The sequence below is a fragment of the Actinia tenebrosa genome, unplaced genomic scaffold (assembly GCF_029948245.1).
Source record: "Actinia tenebrosa isolate PJP-AT-01 unplaced genomic scaffold, QUT_ActTen_1.0 PGA_scaffold0__85_contigs__length_37466705, whole genome shotgun sequence".
Classification (NCBI taxonomy): domain Eukaryota; kingdom Metazoa; phylum Cnidaria; class Anthozoa; order Actiniaria; family Actiniidae; genus Actinia; species Actinia tenebrosa.
Window position 1 is genome coordinate 19045978 of NW_028292569.1, and position 21615 is coordinate 19067592.

At 35.2% G+C, this 21615-nt stretch overlaps 1 protein-coding gene across 1 annotated transcript in view; it reads left to right on the forward strand.

Annotated features, from left to right (window-relative positions):
* The first annotated feature begins 187 nt into the window (after nt 1-187).
* The window catches only part of LOC116298236 (epoxide hydrolase 4), a 62500-nt gene continuing 41072 nt past the window's right edge, over nt 188-21615 (forward strand). Inside the window, exons 1-4 of the mRNA XM_031706618.2 lie at nt 188-409; nt 9937-10070; nt 13127-13197; nt 19017-19095. Coding sequence (XP_031562478.2) covers nt 202-409; nt 9937-10070; nt 13127-13197; nt 19017-19095 — 492 coding nt within the window. The 5' untranslated portion in view covers nt 188-201. The remainder of the gene's footprint in view (nt 410-9936; nt 10071-13126; nt 13198-19016; nt 19096-21615) is intronic.

The following is a 21615-nucleotide window of genomic DNA, read 5'->3' on the forward strand; positions in this document are numbered from 1 at the left end:
AAGAATTTTTTCAGGGACCAATCAAAACGAGTGATAGAACAGCCTTTACCAGGGTCTTCTCCCCGACGACCGCCATTTTGTTTTGGAGTCGGGCCGAGAGGGCCCTGGGAACGAGGTTGAACTTTTGGCTCCTTGGGCATCCTGTGTTCCGTAGGCAAATTAGCCATGATGCTTTGCAGTAACGAAATAAAACAGGAAGTCATGTGGATGGTGCAGTTATATTATATTATATGTAGGGTGATGTCGAGTCGAGCATACTTTGTGAATGCTATGTATTTTCTCGTGGAAATCGTGACTTTTATTGTTGTACATATATTAGCTCTTTTCTATGGCTGTCTGATGCTGCTAAAAATCATCTGGACTATTGCTAGAAATCCTTTAAGCTTACGAAGAATCAAAAGGTATAAAGGTAAGCATTGATTAAAATATACGATAACATATAAACTTGATTATAAGTGTGATTATGAAGGAACATGAAGTAAATGATTTATTAACCTAAGCTAAACCGAGGAATAAGAATCGTAAAACTGGTCAGAAGGTGTAGGAAATGCAATGCAATGAAGTTTGTACGTCTTTCATTGTTTCTGTACGATCAAATTTTAATATGGACAATCTTTGTTATTTAAACACATGTTAAGTACTTTACAAAAGGAGAAAACTGTTTTGTTTTTCATTTCTTGTTAGCATTTTCCGTTCGAAAGATATTCAAGTTTTAAGTTCATGCTAATTAGGAGCTTAATGACGTCATATTCTCAACTAGCAGTTTCCTTCAAGATTGATTTCAGTATATTCCTGAAAATAATTGATGAATGTCATTCAAACTTTAAGGGTATACTTGTATTCAAAATATGGAACATGAAGATGTTCAAACCGTGGTTGCTTAAAGAAACACTATCATACTCAACTCAACTCAACTTTTTTATTTAGTGCCATAATTTACAATAATACATAAAGTTAAAGACATTTACCTAGTTAAAAACACAAGCTAATTTCGACAGATAAAGTGATTGAGGCAATTAGCTGAAAATTTGAAAAATTACATTTTTAGGTCGGGCACTGAAAAAGTAATAGTAAAATACAAAAAGAGGAGGGGGAAGAAAAAAGGGGGAAAAACAAAAGATAAAATAAAGAGAGCTCATAATAGAATGCAAGTAAAAGAATTATAATAGAGTATCTTGTTTATAAAAGAAAATTATCTCATTAAAATGTTTATTAAATACTTCTTATTGGAGTTCTTTAAATTTTCACTCAAAGAATTCCAATATTTTGTAGCAGCAAATCTAACATTGAATAAACCATAATTAGTTCTTGCCTATGGTAAAGAATAGTTTGAATTGGCTTCAAGTCTAGTGTTATAACTGTGTCTGCTATAGACGCATGAGAAAAATGAGTTGTAAACATTAGGAAGATTGCTGTAATCATGCATAAAAATGGCAGTTTGAAATCTAATTATTTGATGAAACTTAAGAATATTAAGACCAACAAAAAGTGGATTGGAGTGATCTCTATGGTTGGCAAATGTTACAAGTCTGACAGCTCTTTTTTGAAGTATGAAAAGAGGATTCACAGTAGTTTCATAGGTATTGCCCCATGCTACATGTACTACTCCATAAATAAGATAGGGATAATTATATTAGAGCTAGTATAGTACACCTTTTGCTGTTCATTAACCGCAAAGGAATGTTCATTGAAGTGGAGAAGCATTGTCATTAGAGCGAACAGGCATACTATAAGGCAAAAAGAGTCTCAATAGTGCAATGGAACGTTCATTAAGAAATTTAACATCAAATTTGACAATCATGAATATGTTTGCGTGGGTTCATTAACGTTTTCAAACTTTCATTAGCGTTTTGGTGCAGACAATAAACCACAACACGCATTCAATACAGTGTCGAATGTCTAGGACATATTTATTGCTTCTGACTTGCCAAGGTTCGAGGCTTTATTAAACAAGCAACTCCATGTTGTTCTTGTGTAATCAACAAGCTTCCTAGTCGTTTATACTGATGCTTTCTTTACTTAGAATCCATTAGACTTCCTTCTTTTCACTAATAAAGTTAAAGGAAAAGATGTGGTGCTTTGAGATGAGAGATGTCATGTGTTGCTGAATCTGACATCTACAAAACGGATATCGTAATGTTTTCAACAAACTACTCGATCTATGGAGACTAATCCGCACCAAGGTGTGTGTAAGTGTGTGCAAGTGTGTGTAAATGTGTGTATGTAATTGTGTACACGTAAGTGTGTGTAAATGTGTGTAAATGTGTGCAAGTGTGTGTAAGTGTGTGTAAATGTGTGTAAGTATGGGTGCAAGTGTGTGTAAGTGTGTGTAAATGTGTGCAAGTATGGGTGTAAGTGTGTGTAAGTGTGTATGTAATTGTGTGCAAGTGTGTGTAAATGTGTGTAACTATTTGTAAGTGTTTGTAAATGTGTGTAAGTGTGTGTAAAGGTGTGTGTAAGTGTGTGTATGTGTGTTTAAGTGTGTGTAAATTTGTGTAAATCTGTGGAAGTGTGTGTAAATGTGTAAATGTGTGTATGTGTGTATATATTGTGTGTAAACTATTTGTAATGCAAATAGTTTCTCTATGCCTACACGTTCCACAGCTCCTGAATTCAAGCGTAACTCTTTGGAACTTTGCTTACTTAACTCAAGATCTGTCAGAAACAAAGCGTTGCTGATTAATGATTTTGTAAATGACTGTACCATCGATATCATGGCTATAACTGAAACATGGCTCAATTCTGCTGGAGATGAAGCAAGTATTGCTGAGCTTTGCCCTGAAGGATTCCAGTTTATACACTCTCCTAGAGAGAACAATATGCGTGGTGGAGGTGTTGGCCTTCTTTATAGGGACAATCTTCAAATTAAAAAGGAACTTTGTCACTCATTTTCATCATTCGAATGCCTTGAAATTTTATTAACTAATTTAACTAAGGTCAGGATTTTTGTCATCTATCGTCCACTGCCTTCACAAGTTAACGGCTTGTCAGTTTCGGCATTTCTTAAAGAATTTTCTGATTTTTTGGAGCAAGTTGTAATTTTTCCTGAAACCATACTCCTTCTGGGAGACTTCAATTTCCATGTTAATGATGTCAATGATCCTTCAGCAAGGAGGTTTCTGGACCTTCTGGACTCTTTCGACCTTAAACAGCATGTTCTTTGTTCTACTTTCCATAGTGGTCATACTCTTGATCTGATGATTACTCGCTCTGATGATTCTTTACTATCTGACATTCACATGTCCGATATAATCATTTCTGACCATTGTCCTGTTCTTTGTCACTTAGATCTTGTCAAGCCTCTTAACAAAACAAAAGTTATTTCTTTTCGTAATTTGAAATCTATCTGTCTTGAATCATTTACGTGCGAAATTAGTGGTGCTTTTGCTCATGTTGACAATTCTGATCTGTCTAAGCTGGTATCTCATTATCATGATGCACTTTCCTCTGTGATTGATTCTCATGCTCCGCTTAAGCGTAAGGCCATTACTGTCCGAACTAAAAAAGCGCCCTGGTACAACCATGAAATTGACTCTCAGAAAAAGTTGAGGCGAAGGTATGAACATCGTTGGAGAGCGACAGGACTTGCTTCAGACAAAGTACTATTTTCTAGGCAATGCGCTGTTGTTAACAAGATGCTGTTTTCTTCTAAACAGCAGTTTTTCAGTAGTGTTATCGCCGATAATGGAAATGACCAACGTGCTCTTTTTAAGATTGTGTCCGGGCTACTCCAGCCTAAACAAAGCTTACAGTATCCTCCTAGTTCTGACGACACCTGTCTGGCAAATTCTTTCATCCAGTTCTTTTCTAATAAGATTGAGCGTATCAGACAGGACATTTTAAAAATTCTTCCTGTTCAGCATCGACTCCAACCAGATCCTGTTAATTGTTCTTCTGTTTTTCAAAATTTCGACACTCTAGGCTATGACGAGGTTTCACATTTAGTTGGGTCCACAGCTAAGTCATGTAGCCTAGACCCTATTCCTGCTTCTCTTCTTATGGAATGTCTTGATCTTTTAATTCCAGTGTTTATAAATATTATTAATCTATCTCTCTCCCAGGGCGTATTTCCTGATTCTCTCAAGATTGCTAAACTGACACCTATTCTTAAAAAACCGAATGCTGACTTTGAAGTTTTTTCTAATTTTCGACCTGTTTCTAATCTACCATTTATCTCTAAACTAATTGAAAAGGCTGTTGCTCATCAGTTGAATGATTATTTAACTAAATATAATCTGCATGATCCACTTCAGTCGGCTTACAAAGCCATGCATAGTACTGAGACAGCTTTGGTTCTAATTCATAACGACATCCTTCAATCTATTGATGCTGGTAACTGTGTCATCCTTATTTTTCTTGATATGTCAGCTGCTTTTGATACTGTCGTTCATGATACTTTACTGGATAGACTTGCTAATCGGTTTGGTATTGGTGATGTTGTTTTAAGCTGGTTTAGATCCTACCTGTCTAATAGGAAGCAATTTGTAGGTATTAATGAATGTTCATCTTCCCTTTGCAATCTTGATGTTGGGGTACCGCAAGGCTCTGTACTAGGCCCGGTTCTTTACTTGCTTTACACATCTCCACTGGCAGATATTCTTAAGCGACATAATCTCAGTTATCATTTTTACGCCGATGATTCTCAGCTTTATTTATCTTTTAAAGGCAATGATCAGTTTGCTCAATCTAGGCAATCTTTAGAAGAGTGTCTATCTGATATTTCTGAATGGATGCTTGTTAATGGACTGAAGTTAAACCACGATAAAACGGAGCTGATGTGTATCCACTCTAGGTTTCAAGACTGTCCTTTGTTGACTGAGATTCAAGTCTGCGGGAACATAATTGTCCCTTGTTTATCAGCTGTTAATCTTGGAGTGGTTTTTGATGACCGTATGACTGGTGAACTCCAAGTTAGCAATATCTGTAAATCCTCCTACTTCCACCTAAGGAATCTGTCTGCTATTCGTAAATATTTAACCGTTGATTCTGCTCAGACAGTTATTCATGCTTTTATTTCTTCTAAACTTGACTATTGCAATGCTCTCTTGTATGGATTACCTAAATATCTTGTTGAGAGGTTGCAAAGAATACAGAACTCTGCAGCTCGTATTGTCACCTTCACTAAGAAATTCGATCATATCACTCCTGTGCTGGTTGATCTTCACTGGTTACCTGTTCACTACCGAGTCATTTTTAAGCTGCTGCTGTTAACTTACAAGGCCTTGAATGGCCTTGCTCCTTCATATTTGTCTGATCTTTTGACCTATCGCTCCTCCAGTTATTCTCTACGCTCTGTCTCTAATAAACTCCTCGTTGAGCCTAAAGCTAGGCTTAATACTTATGGTTTCAGATCCTTCTCCTTTTCTGCTCCAAGACTGTGGAATAGGCTTCCCTTAGAGATTCGTTTAAGTTCAACAGTTGCTAGTTTTAAAAATAGACTTAAGACACATTTATTTTCTCTTTTTCTTAATAATAAGGAGTATATTTAAAGACTACGTGACTTAGATTTGTTTTATACTGTATATTGCAATTATTAATTAGTTTTATCTTTTAAATATTTACATTTTATTCATAATCAATAGGTAAGCATTTTGTAACTATTGTAAATATTCTATTGTAATTTTTTGTGAAGCGCCTTGGACAATTTTGGAGATGAGCGCTATATAAATAAATTATATTATTATTATTATTATTATTATTATTATTAAATGTGTGTAAGTGTGTGTAAATGTGTGTAAATGTGTGTAAGTGTGTGTGTAAGTGAGTGTGTTTGTAAATGTGTGCAAGTGGGCATAAGTGTGTGTAAATGAGTGTAAGTGTGTATGTAATTGTGTGCAAGTGTGTGTAGGTGTGTGTAAGTGTGGTTATGTTTGTGTAAGTGTGTGTAGGTGTGTGTAAGTGTGTGTAAGTGTGTGTAAAGGTGTGTGTAAGTGTGTCCAAGTGTGTGTAAATGTGTGTATGTGTGTGTGTGTATGTGTGTAAGTGTTTGTAAGTGTGTGTAAGTGTGTATAAGTGTTTGTATATGTGTGTAAGTGTGTGTAAGTGTTTGTAAATGTGTGTAACTATTTGTAAGTGTTTGTAAATGTGTGTATAAGAGTGTGTAAAAGTGTGTGTAAGTGCGTGTATGCATGTGTAAGTGTGTGTCAATTTGTGTAAATCTGTGGAAGTGTGTGTAAATGTGTGTATGTGTGTATATATTGTGTGTAAATGTGTGTAAGTGTGTGTAAATGTGTGTAAATGGTGCCTTCTCAAGTCTTCCTGCAAGCCATAGTTATAAACCGGATGTCGGATATTGTATACACAGACCAAGATTCATTATCCTCCAATCTAATTAGCCAAACCAGTAGATATAAAGAGAACACTATCGGTGTTCCTAGTCAGTCATTAATAGGCTGCAAGTGAGCCCGACACCAAAATCTCAAGCTAAAAAGCGACTGATGAAGGTTCACTGGGGAGTGATCCGAAACCGGTCTTGCAATACCTTAGCAGATTATTACATGACTTATTACAGTCTACTACACAATAGGTTGAATCGAATAGCGACTACTTACAGGATAAATTGAATACTTGGCTTTTTAAGTCATTACTCAAAAACCAACATTCTTTTTAACTCTTTCGTATCATGTAATAAGCTTAATTTACAAAAAAGAGTTTAGTATAAAAAGTCACATGTCTGGTTCTCTGTCCTTAAACCCTGCGCTATCAAAACACCTCATTTTGGTTCAATAAGTGACCAACATGAAGTGACATGTTTTAACAATTAAATGCATTAATACACTGGTCCTCAGTAAAGCATGCAAAAATACGCCATAATATACCATAACAGGTCAATCTAAGATGGTCTCACAGTAATCATAGCACGATAACTATCATTCCGAAGAGTTCTACTTTATTATTAATAGTTCGTTAGCCTGACTCTTTTTTCACTTTGGTTGTAGTCACCTTGAGATTCTCATTAATACTTTGGAGAAAATAGATATTATATGCACAAGCTTTTCGACAAGCAAATAAATAAACAAAAAATTTAATGGCGATTAAGTTGGCAAGTCAAGGAAAGATATTACACTTTGGCACACTTGAAGCAATGGCGCTGTTCGTTTTGTGCAATTTTCGATCAACTCGGATGCTCGAAACAGAATTATTGGGGAAGGAAACCCATCTACAGGAACAGAGGAAAAATATTTTCAGGACTTCTTAGTGACCATAATTATACTGTATTTTAAAGTTGTGCTAAACGACTCTTGGAATTGAGCAAACAGGTCATAGTTGTGTGAACGGGTTCGTGCGAAAAAGGCAATTGTGCGAAACGACTGGTTACCGTATTCCCATACATATTGGCTTCTCCCAGTGAAGTATGTAGGAGGTAAACCAATTCATACACTTATCTCTCAGGCCATAACAAATAAATAAATAAATAAATAAAACAATTAAAAAATAAATGGGATTTCAGCAGTGGCATTTCTACAGAGTAGCTCTTCATCCACTGTAATTCCAATTGGAATTTAGGAGTCGATTTTTGCGGAGGGAGGAAAGCCGGGGAACCTGGAAAACCCTCGAAGCACAAGAGAGAACCAACAAATAACTCTACTCACATACATGTACGACACAGAGCTGAGCGGTACTCGAACCCAGGTCGCATCGGCCTGAGGCGAGCGCTCTCACTGATACACCACCTGTGAGTTTTTTAGTAAGATATTATGATTGACTACATCAAAAGCTTTGCTTAGGTTAAGATATAAAACACATTAGTAAGTGCAGTCATCAATATTGCTTTTTGAACAAATTCAAGTCTGATAGGTATAATGGAATGGAATGTAGAGTGGTTTTGTCAAAAACCAAATTGCTTACTGTACAATATTTTTTTGTCAGTAAACTGTAAGAGCCTGGAAAACATCAGCTTTTCAAAAATATAGCTGAAAACAGATAGAAGAGATATATATAGGTCTATAATTATTTACAATAAGGTCTGACCCACTTTTATGGATTGGAATGACATTAGCAGTCATAAACTTGTTAGGTACTACCTCCACTTTCAAATGAGAGATTGAATATAGTTTGTAAAAGGATGTACTGTAATATGAGATCTTTTATAATCAAAAGAATTTTAGTTGGGATACTGAAAGTTCCAGTAGATTTGGAAGGATTGAGTTTTGTATAATGTCAGAAATCTCTTGAGTACTGACTTTCTCAAGGACTAACTGACTAGTAATTGTATTTCATTGCACAATATAGGCCAACAAAGGTGAAATATTAGTGTCAGGAATGACACTAAAGAAAAAAGGTTGCGCATGCGTGCATTTCAGCACGTTTTCTAAGAATTTTGAAGAGTTTGAGTGAGAAAATAAATGTTTGTTTTCTCAAAGTATACGAAAAGGTTCGAGAGTATACTTTTGTCAGATCAAGATACTGTCTTAACAAACACAATATGAAAGAATTAGCCTTAAGTTTTAAGCATGGATACTAAGTTTTGGCATTTTGTGAAGTCGAATTTATCAGGCATGTTTAAAAGTCAAATTTACTTAATATGTTTTGACTATTGCATACAGATATGTGAAAACTTCAAGGCAATCCATTCAGTGGTAATGTTTCTAAAGCATGATTTTTCATATGTTTCAAATTTTAGATCGAATTTTCAAGCGGTGTCATAACCTTTTTTTCTGCCCAAGACTTTTCATCCAAATTTATACGCAATAGTATAAATTTGAAAAAATTAAAATTAAAAAATAGATATCAAGTAGATCTTATTGAATTTATCAGCATGCAATACCTCCTAAAAGAGCCATGTTTAAATATGGCAAAATAATAATAAAAAACCATTATCTCTCAACTACTTACAATTCCATCACACCATAGATCCACTCTGGTTTGAAGTTTAAGATGATTTTAAAGTAAACAAATGTTATTCGGTCGGTAAGATATGGTTGGTGATGTAACGGTTAGGTAGCGGTAAGGTAACGGTAAGATAAGGGTAAGGTAACGGTAAGGTAATTTCAGTTTGATTCAGTTTTATTAGGTTAATTTTTCATCTTAAAGAAAGAAGATACAGTGTAGATATAGGTAGACAACAAGACTAACAATGAATTACGGTCAAATTTTAAATGAAATAGCAATCTCCTAGCGTTTGTTACTGGTCGGTAAGGTAACGGTAAGATAATGCAGCAAGATAACAGTAGGATAACGGTAAACTTACCGTACAGTGCAGATTGTTCGCCATTACCAAAGTTATTGTAACAGACTACAGCAGCATAGAGATAAAAGAAAGAAGAAAAATCCTGTGAGAAAGCTGATTAGTTGTACATTTGATTGGAAGTAAATAAAAGGCAATTTTTTATTATGAATATTTTCAAGACATAGGTGCCCATTGATTTTTTCTGTCCACGCAGATCATATTTAGACAATTTTTCCAAAAAATAGCTTGTGAGACATTTCATAAATTTTTAACAGCTATTTTGTTTGAAGGGTTGATTAGAGTTTCATTGCAGATCTATATTCTACAAATAGCTTATTTATGATGCTAATCCAATAAATGGAATACAAAATAATGCTGCCGTGCAAGAATCTGAATGCTCATGGTATTTTTAAAACATTTGTGAAGCAACATTAATTAAATATTACATATTCTAGGTTTTATCTTAAACACTGTTGATGTGGGTACCTCGGAAATTGAGAATATGACAACATCATGAAAAATGGCTGGCATTTTCAACTTCCAATAACTTTTGAAGGACAAACGATATTTGAAAAAGGAAAGTGATATAATTTCACTTCACTATGAATGATCTTTCAATCCAGACAAAAAGTCACAAATTTGACTGTAGTAGCACTTTAATCAAAAGTATACAATCACATACATGTAAGTTTTATGACCTTTTATTAATATTCACAAGATTCCTTGTATGTTTTGATGTTTTCTATGATTCTTCTATAATTTTATAGTTCCAGAATGCCTCATTAATCATGGATATGGTGAACATCATTTTATCAAAATCCCTTCCAAAATGGTGTTCCATTATGTTGCCAAGGGTGATGACAACAAACCACTAATGCTATGCCTACATGGGTATCCAGAGGTACAGTATACTGCACATTAAATAATTATGAGAATTCAGTATTCTAGATTTATCGATTTGTAACAGGGTGTTTGTGGCTTGAAATATATGCTTAACTTACCATTTCATATTAAAAATCTGTCCCTACAATTTTGCAGCACACGTTTGTTTTATAAAACCTTGAGCAATGATGTTCAAATAAGTTTATCTTTATGATGAGACAATGTGGATTATAGTACTTGAAATGTTGATCTGCATTAAAATGTTGAATATTCTGCAGTTTGACTGATCTAGCTTTCAATTGTATAAGGTCAAAATTTTCTTTAGATCAATATCAGAGTCAAAGTCCTTGGACTTTGTAAATCTTAAATGGAATGATTGGTTCATCCACGTCATCTAAACCCTTTATAGTATATGTAGTACATAAGAAGAAAAAAATCATTAGAAAAACATTTTAAATTAATTGAGAATGATAAGATTTATAATGCTTAACTGCCAATGATCACAGGAGCCCAATTTAGATTAAAGTGAATGGTGAAAATAAAATCGGAAAAATTAAATAATTAATGATTTTTTAAATTCGAGATCAAGATAATGTCTTCTGTTATGTGAAAGAGTAAAAAAATCAATAAAAAATGCACCAGGACCTTAGCTTCATTACTCAACTATTGAATGATTTATTTTTTTGCCCCGCCCTATAAACAACAAAACCGAACTGGCATTAGCTAAACTGATAATTCATTCATTAAAATATTTTCATTTACATCATGGACTTTTTAAACGAAAAGCATAAAAATTTAGCATTGATTTTTGCTTACCAGCTTTCATGATGATGCAGTTTTGTCCTGAAAAAGTCCAGAAATCTCCAAAATTTCAAGTTAAATGAAAGGCATCCATTGTAATTTTCACTAAATCTGATATCGTGTTGAATTATCGGTAGTTATCTTTCATTTGACAAGTAAAACCATCTAAAAAAGAAAAAAATGTTGACCATAGAGAACCTTGTGCAAGGATTTTTCAAGAACAAAACTAGCCCTGTGGGGTGGCTGGTGGTGGGTCGTGTACACGTTACAAAAATCCTGTGCGGGAGAGTACTAAGGTCGAAATTTGTTCTCGCCTGAGTCCTACGCAAGTAGCAACTTTGACATGGCAGAAATTTTCTGCAAGCGAAAAATTTTCTGCACGAAAATTTCACTCAAAGAAACCTTGTAGGAAGAGCCAAGGAAGAGTTTTAAATAAATGAATTCCCCATCTAGGGATCATTTTGATCAAGTTTTTTGTGGAGTTCGAGGTTTAAAAGACGATGAAATCGTGGTTTAAAGTGAGTTGTTTGTTCAAATATGGCGACTGAAGTTTCCTCCCTTGAGTATATTTACATAAGACCAACATCGGATACCATAGGAAAATTATATAGGAAAACAAAGGTGCGTCCTGGTGCATTTTTTATTGATTTTTTTACTCTTTTACATTACAGAAGACATCTTGATCTCAAATTTAAAAAATTATTAATTATTTAATTTTTCCGATTTTATTTTCACCATTCACTTTAATCCAAATTGGGCTCCCTGTGCCAATGATTGCTCTGAACTAAAACAACTACAGTGAAAGCCCATTAATAAGGACACCATTTCGACGGACAAAACTGTACTTATTAATGGGGTGTAATTCCCTATTAACCAAGGTGTCAGAAAAACTACTGTAAACACATTTTTAAAGGGGAACTTGGATGAAAATGGATAAAAATTGGAAATTACTTTAAACTTAGTTAAAAGTATCTATATGGCCCCAATTAAGTAGCCAAACAACATTTTCTTCACAGTAAAATGTGTCGGATAAAAAATATCAATTTTATTCAGCTTCTAAATTGTGAGTAAATGATGTCATTTAAATGATGTTCACTTTTGTAAAAAATCGAAAATTAGAAAGAATCGATGAAAGAGCCGTAGAGGGTAGTTTATAATGAATGGAGTTTTCCTTATAATAGCTCAAACATTTTATTAGAGCAAAAACAACAACTTTGTCTAGATAATATAATCGCTTACAGGACATAAGTTCTTACCAAGGAACATTTTAGAATTATTTACCACTACTAGTGATAATTATAATTTAAGAAACTCAGATTTCATGTTATAGTGCTCGCGCAGAGTAGTGATAATCAAACAGTAGGAAACAAAGGATTCTGTATGAATTACTACTAATTAAGAGGAAATTTTTTTCAATGAGCAATTATTATGGCAAAATGCGCCAAAAACTAGACTTTCATATGAGTTTTTATCCCAATTTTCGTCTTGGGTTAACACACAAAACCTTTTTTAAACAGTTAGAAACTGATGTACTATGATAAAATGCCTGTTTGAAGTGGTATTTTCAATTGTACAAATATGTTTTGTTGCATTTGTGTCAGAATGTTGCTTTGTCAGTCTTTTTTCTAGAAAATATAATAATGGGAATTAAGCAAATGAAGGCCTAAACCTCATTTTCAAATGTTTCAAACGTTTGCCTTGGGTTAACAACTTGGTTCCACTTTTATTGGTCATCTTCACATCCAAACAAGTTAAACTTTCTGAATAACAAGATTTTAGCCTTGTACAACAGCCTTTCTTCAAGAAAATAGTTTTTGGCGCTCACTGCTTGAATACAAAAATAATTCTCTGTTAATACTACATATTATTCACGGGTTTAGTGCGTGCACTCTACTTAGAATTAATACTACTAGGTTTGGGAAACATTCTTTTCAGTACTATAATCCATTTTTATGGGCTAAGTTACCTTCTGTAACAAGAAACTGTATCATGCTTGCCTCTTTTAAGAACAATATAAGAAAGCAGAATCTTACTGCCCTCATAGATAAAGTTTTCCCACCAAGCTGTTTTCTCTGTAGTATGTAAAATAACTTTTTAATGATAAATAGACTGCTTGCAACCTGGACATGTAACTATTGTTAATGGTTACTGAACAGAATTGTAAAAGGATCTTTTGATAACAAAAGTCATTAGACAGTAAAAACATTTTTCAAAACCCTCCTTCACTTTTTGGAAAGCCAAAAATCAATGCATCTATCAATAATCATGTTTCAGTTTTGGTATTCTTGGAGATATCAGCTTCAGGGACTTAGTGATGAGTACCGAGTGATTGCTATGGATTTAAGGTAGTAATTTAGAACATGTATGTCATTATTATTATTGTTGTTGTTGTTGTTATTATTATTATCTTCGTTTAATTAAAACCCTGGTGATAATCTTGGACAGGATCCTGTTAGGATCCTATGTAGGATCCTGCACAGGATTCTATGTACAGTGTATTATCCTATATAGGATCCTGTAGAATCCTGCACAGGATCCTGTAAGATCTTGTACAAGATCCTACAAGATCCTGTACAAGATCCTACAGGATCCTGTATAGGATAATACAGGATCTTGTGCAGGTTCCTGTATACCATCCTGTGCAGGATGCTGCACAGGGAGCCCGGCTTTGGGATTTGTACATGAATAAATGAATCAATAAAGTGCTTTGGGTTTCTTGTGTTGAGATTTGAAACAAGGCGCTGATACGTTGAATTTCCGGTAATCGTACTACCAGTAACTTGATAGCAGATTAACGTAACGTATCAGTGTAATGCACGCCCTAGTAAATGGTAAGAAAGAGAGAAGGGCTGAAACTAATTTGAGTACCTATTTTGAAATCGCCGTTAAAATAATTTGCCATGGTTAATTACCAGCAAATACAGCACCAAACGATCAAATGACAAATAAACTTAACGACAGCATGTCTTATTTATAGGGAATATTAATCTGTGACACACAAAACAATGATATTTGTAAGCCATACTTTAAATGTATGTGGACCAGTGGTTGATGGGACCAGTTAGCTCTACAACCGTGACCTCTCTGGTAAATATCCGCTTTCAAACAATAGACTTTGACAGATTCATGACAGTTTCATTGAAATGGAGCATTCTATTTTTATTGTCCTTTATATTATACATAGGTTCGTTTTCCGCCTCGCTCTAAACAAACTTTCTGGCGTACCACAGAGGGGAAATGTCCTATTCGTCCTTTTTCTTTATCAGGAACTCCATTTTCTTTCCCCAGAACTTTGCAGAACATTTCATTTAACCTTGATAGTGGAACCTGGGATTCCACTCCAGATACAGAAAAGTTTTTCAAAAGCCTGAAGAAAAAAACATGAGATTTTAGATCCTGACGACGAAATTAACGGTCAAATATTTTGAAAAATATACCTTACTCACCATAACATAAAGTATTTTGCTCCTTGAATATTTGATTTGTTTTCATTTGATTCCAGATTCCGATTGCCAGCACTCCTCATGTTGACATTCAGACTGCGTTCCTCTAAAGCTCATTAGCACTGGTCCCATCAACCGCTGGTGCACATGTAACGATAAACTTGCCTTGTTTCAGCCCTTCTCTCTTTCTTACCATTTACTAGGGCGTGCGTTACACTAATACGTTAAATTTGAATTATAAGCTGCTCTTACATTAATCTGCTATCAAGTTACCAAATCTCAATACAGGAAACCCAAAGTACTTTATTGACTTATTTATCATTGGTGTCTTGTTTCAAATCTCAACACAGGAAACCCAAAGCACTTTATTGATTTATTTATTCATGTACAGATTCCAAAGCTGGGCTCCCTGTGGATCCTGTATGAGATCCTGTGCAGGATCCTGTACAGGATCCTGAGCTAATCCAGTGGGATCCTGGGCTAATCCCGTAGGGTCCTGGGCATATCCTGTAGGATTCTGGGCTAATCCTGTAGGATCCTGTGCAGGATCCTGGGCTTATCCAGTAAAATCTCTGTTTGTACATCCAAAAGATATATAGTGTTTGACCATAGTTAGAAAGCCTACAAAATTCTTTGTATATGAAAGATATCCATCAAAATGTAGTGATCTCTCGATGATTTGTAGTAAATTTCTTAGCAAATTATCCGAAGCTCGAGCCCAACCTGTCTCGTTTTGATGCTACGTTCATCATGAGACCGCTGGGTTGTTGGGGTGGTGAGCTCATCTACGACAAGGGCTATTGATATAGTCTTTTCTTTTCTTTTTGTAACTACAAAATTTTATAATATTCTTTATCATTCATGCATATTATTTTTTATTATTAATACTTATGTATCTTTTTAATATTACTTATGCATATCTATATATTTATACATTTTTACTTTTTGTATTAAAGAGTATCAGGACTCATTGATGTATGCACTAGCTGTTTTAAGAATTAATTCAACTATTATAATCATTATTATAAATTATTCTAGACAGGATCCTACATAGGAATTTAATAATCCTAAACAGGATCTTTCACAGGATCCTGGAATTTAACCGGTCTAGGATTAAGTTCTTAAACAGGTTCTTAAGTTCTTAAATCCTGTTTAGGATTATATTCCTACATGTATGTAGCATCCTACTATGTGTGAGGATCCTACATAGGAATATAATCCTGGAAAGAATCCTGTTTAGGAACTTAATCCTAGACAGGATCCTATAAAGGATTCTGACACCTGGTAGGATCCTATGTAGAAATATAATCTACATAGGAATATAATTCTTTACAAGAATATAGCTGAACTTTTGTAGTTCTAGGCTATATCCTTAGTGTGTCACCAACAAATGTCTATTCAAAGGTGTAGAATGCCTTCGGATATAGGCTTTTTAGACCTGATCTTAATTATTATTATCATTATCATTATCATCATGGGTGCCTTGGGTGGCGTAGTGGTTTACCGCTCGCTTTTCACCACTGACTCCGACTGGATCATATGTGAGTTGAGCTTGTTTGATGTGTTGTTCTCTCCATTGCCACGAGGGTTTTCTCCGGGATCTCCGGTTTCCTCCCTCCGTAAAAAGCAACATGTGAGTTGAGTGTTGTATGTTGTAAATATAGAATGTAGTGGTAGTGCTTGTGGAGGGAACCTCAAGGAAGAGCCCCTCATCGGAAGTGGTGGTTGGAAAAAAAATATATATATATATATCAAGAGAATATATATATTGTCATTATCATTACCATTATCATTTTTCATTTTTCATTTTTCATTTTTCATTTTTCATTTTTCATTATCATTATTATTATCAGTTGTCAGGAATCAGAAAACCAGCATCTTCTTAATCGTTTTGTAGTTTGGTGTCAATGGGCATTTTTAATCAAAAATGATCTAATTCCTTGCGTTAAAATCGTAACTTTTTTTGCCACCTAGGCTGACACTTCGATTTTGAATGTCAAAACAAAAACACAAATCAGAGCATTTTGATCTAAAGACTCTTCATTCTAAGAATAAACTGCTGTTGTATAATCGTTTCGTGCTATCCAAAATATCCTGGCACTTAACTGTTGCTGACCTTATCCATAACTTGGGTTAAAGAAAATCTTGATTCCTCTGCTAACAAGTATAGTTGTAATTGGCTTGATATTCCTGTATCCGGTTCGCTTAGTAATGTCTTCCTTGCTAAAAACAAATTTGGTCTGAACATCGTTCCTCCGTCAATCGAGTTCACTCAATGTCAAACAGTGTTACGCAAAGCTTAAAAAACATCTACCAATGATTCAATAAAACATCTCTGTAACTCAACTACAATAGCAACGTTAAAAGGTATTTTTTTGAAGAAAATGCTTTTTCGGGCTTTAATTCCGGATGAAAATAGAAACGAATGAGAAAATAGCGACCAGAAACAACAAACACTTGTCGATTTCAGTCACGGTATATGTCGAAAATACCCAATGTTCACGGCCTCCGTATGAACCCTAAATACAATAACCCAAACTGATTTTTGGATATGTTCTAGAAGAACATCTAAATAGTTCATGACGTGAGTTTCATTGAGAAAAAAAGTTGCGCACTTGATTAAATTTTTTTTGGCGTAGCGAGGGTCAGATCTATGTGTGAATACCACTCAATTCTAAATATCATCTGACCGCTTTCAAAAAATAGCTAAAACCATTATTTTATACCCAATCAAGTCTCAAACATCTCTTCTATCAATTTATAAACATATAGTTTTCATACCTTTTTCCTTTTCTGTATGCATTAGTTGTTTTTGGACCGGTTTGATTCAACTGAAAATTTGCATACTTTTGAGATCGCCGCTAGGCCAACTGTTTTTCCCGGATTTCTCAGACTTTTAGCGGTTTTTTGAAAAACTAACTAAACCACGTTTATTTACTCGGTAATACCTTCCAGCAAACCAAAAATGAGCAAAATCGAAATTTTGCCCGTGACCGGCCGATGCTCGATATTAGTGGACCTTCGTTCTTAATTCACATTCGAGAGCTCTGCTTTTAGGCAGTGCCTAAATATATATATTATTTTTTACTAGTTTTCCTGTTTCCTATTGAGCGGGATTTCGTTCCACAACTTTGGAGCGCATATAGAAAAGGCTCTGTTGCCAAAAGGTGATGTTTTTGAGGCAGGAAACCTAGAAGATATTTATCGTTGGACGTCAGATTGCGCTTCTGTTTTTAAAAGGTTGCAGCAAGGCTGATAAATAATCAGGAGCAAGGCCATTGATGACTTTATAAGTTAACCGTAGATTTTAAACTTGATACGATGGGGCACAGTGAGCCAATGCAGATTACGTAAGATGGGTGTAATATGTTCATTGCGACTAGATAACGTAACGAGCCTAACAGCAGAGTTCTGTATTTCTGCAGTCTGTGCTGTCTTTTCCAGTTCTTGGGAGGGAAGGTCAAACAAGAGGCTATTGCATGTGTCCTAGCGTGATGGTGATGAATGCATAAGTCGTTCAGTATATAGGTACATCTAGGTACTTTCGAATTTTACCAATGTTATGTAAAGCTAGACAAGAACTGCTACAAATATTATTGATGTGAGATTTCAGATTCAAGTGTCTATCAAAGAAGACTCCCAAATTAATCGCTCCAGGTTCAGTTCGAACAAAAGCATTACCAATTGTGATAGACGATAGCGCAGTCAATTGTCGTGAGTAGCTGGAGTATATATGTACAACTTCTGTCTTGGAGTCATTCATAACAAGCCCATTGTGAGCAGTTTCTAATCTCTCTATGGTAGATGATCTGTTCTCAGCATTCATAACTACGTATATCTGTGTATCATCAGCATAAAACATAGATTCGACATAGTGAGATCTGATAGTAAGGTCTTCGATAGGGCTAATATACAATGAGAACAACAAAGTGCCCAACACAAATCCTGCGGTACTCCTCTCACCACAGGACACATTGAAGAGTTAACGTTGGTAACACTGACATATTGAGTGCGGTGTTCCAAATATGACTGGAACCAGGCTAGAGAAATACCACTTATATCATAGCGGTTATTCAAGCGATGTAGGAGAAGCTGATGATTGACCGTGAAGGCAGTAGGGTAAACTAACAGCACCAGTAAGACATTCATGCCACGATCAAAGGCAAGAAGGAGATCACTGGTAACTCGAGTGCTGTCTCCACACTATGATGATGACGATAGGCAGATGGCAAAGTAGATAGTCAATTTTCCTGAAGGTAGCTTTTGAGTTCCATGGCAACAATTTTTTCAGGCATCTTGGACAGGAAGGAGAGGTTAGATATTGGTCGATAGTTGCAGAGTTCGTCTTTATCAAGAGACCTATTCTTTAGGCAAGGCACAACACGGGCTATCTTCAGAACATCAGCGCCATCGTGGAAACGTCCTATCTTTTTAAATGAAACTTGATTACAATATCATTTGTTCAAAACAAAAACAAAAAGAACGAAGAGTATTTTTATCAATACATTAGCTAGTGCATACAATTCAAATCAGTAGTATTAATTCCATTTCCATTATATATTTTTATTTATTATGTATATAGATATATCCGAAGATAAAATTTAGCTTATTTATTATAGATATTTTTTAGTTTAGTTATATATAATACATTTTTTCTGAATAAACTTACTTACTTACTTACTTACTCACTCACTCACTCAACTATTTCTGTTGCATCGTAGAGGGTATGGTGAGACAGATCATCCAGAAGGAAGGTCAATGTACACAATGGACATATTAACTCAAGATGTTAAAGAAGTTGTAAGCAAACTTGAATGTACCATTAATTTTATGTTATTTATTATATGACAAAGCTGCATGTCATAGCTAAAATAGCAAGCATTACTGCGATTCCCAGTTACGCGTGACCTACCGTAGACCTTCATCAACAACGAAGAATGAGAAGGGGTTGGCACGTTCCACCAACGTCTGGTGGCCCCTGTCCCAGTTTCTCCGCGGCAATACAAGCTGTGATTACGAAACTTGGCAGGGATGTAGTCACGTGCCCTGTCAGTCACCCCAAAGATTTTGGGTGTATTACGTCACATATCACGTGACTTGTTAAGATAACATTATCGTCAGTTTTCGAAATAAACCTTTATTTGACTTAATTGTACTACCAAAGTCTTTGTATTCCAACGCTGATGGTTACCAACCCCCCTGGCAATGTGACGTCACAAGTCACGTGACTTATAAGTAGCGTTTTCCGGCTAAACGAAGACAATAAACCGTCCATAACGCTACTTACAAAGACGCAAGACAGAAATCGAACATTTCCTATGCCGTATTCTCACACACCTGTGGTGACCCCATCGTGCCAAACGTCTGGTGGCCCTACTCCTCTGATGGCCCCTGTCCCAGCTTCTCCGCGGCAATAAAAGCTGTGATTACGAAACTTGGCGGAGTTGTAGTTACGGGCCCTGTCAGTCACCCCAACGATTTTGGGTGTATGACATCACATATCACATGACTTGCTAAGATAACATTATCGTCAGTTTTCGAAATAAGCCTTTATTTGACGTTATTCATACTGAAGTCTTTTAGTACATTAAAATAAACATAAACCTAAAAATGATATATAAAAATGTTATAATTTATAGGGGATTTTGTTGGCCCCGGAAGGACATTAGCTCTCAATATACCTAAGAAAGCTAATAAAGGTAAAGCGTCCTTATTTTACGTCGGTAGCTTGGAATAGTCATTCACTAATAAACTTGAGGCCGACAATGCGTTCATTTCGTCTCCCTCTTTCCATCAGTGCTCCGTTTTAAGGGTATTTAAAGCTAATTAAAGCTACACGGAAAGGAAAGAAGTCGAAACAAGGATGTGTGGTCACTGAATCGAAGTCAAACCTCTTGCAAAGAAGACCGCTCTCTAACCAACTGCACCATCCTTGCTCCTATCACGTATATTAAGGCCAAATTTGTAAAATTATTAATTTTTATGTAAAAGGTCAAAGGGGATCACTGTGGTTACCTTTAGTAAAGAATATAGTTATGCTTCAAAGTTTTTTTACTGTCACTTTTGAAGCCTCTTATCGACATGCAATAAACATAACTTTATTGAATTGAAACAATGCTCCTTTTGTGTTGTGTTCACTTGAAAACTTGTTTTGTAGATGATGGTTGACAATTGACATTATAACAACTTTTTTCTCGTACCTGATTGCTTAAGAGTCCTAGTGTAATTAAGTTAGTTTACGTGACTTTACGTGATAATCAATTACTGTAGTTCCGATTTGAACATGCCATCGACACTACCACGAGAGCGAACTTCATATAATCGTGGTAATCAGTTGGTGGTCCCAGAACAAGCTTTTGGGCCTCTTGAGTGAACTCTGTCTCTAGTATTTGCTAGCCATTTCTCTGTCCCGTTTCACTATTTACAAAATAATATAAAACACGGTCTGTCGCTTATTCCTGTTATTCGGACCGCAGCAAGCATAGTTGCATATAAATTTGTATATACAAATCACACACTTACATCTTGAATGTATATATTGAAATGACGGCTCCTTGAGTAGGATTGAGGAGCATAAGCTTTTTGATACCTCAAGCACGTTGAACATGCTAAGCCTTAAATAAATCAATGTATATAGTTATTTTGGCGTGAATATGCGAAATCGCAAAGTTCACAAGATATCATTTTTTAACTTTTTTTTTCATTTCTATGTTTTGAATTGTTTAGTTACAAGGGCTTACCATAAACCACGAAACGAAACGAAACGAATCAATAAAATGCGAAACGAAGATTTCGCATTTTACAGATCTTTAAAATGCGAAACCGTCATTTCGCATTTTACAGATGTGTAAAATGCGAAACTACAGACTGTAACCTGAGGCTTTGCGATCTCATGTTTAACTGTAAGCTTACTCACGAAATTAGATGAAAACTGTGTAGCTCCATGTCTTAGAAAATTAGAGATTACTTTGAATCTCAGTGGGAAGAATAGTGTAAACTTTCCATTTACCAAAAGCCACAAATTCATAAACTATATTGAAATACTTCAACTCGTGTTGTTGTGGCGCCATTTTGAATGCACAGGGACCCCAATCGAATCATAATATATGACACCAGAGAAAAACATTTAGCGCCAAAGGTTTTACTTTTGAACTTCTTTCAATGAGGTTTAACTAGTACAGCTTGGGGTCCCTGTGCATTCAAAATGGCGCCACAACAACACGAGTTGAAGTATTTCAATATAGTTTATGAATTTGTGGCTTTTGGTAAATAGAAAGTTTACACTGTTCTTCCCACTGAGATTCAAAGTAATCTCTAATT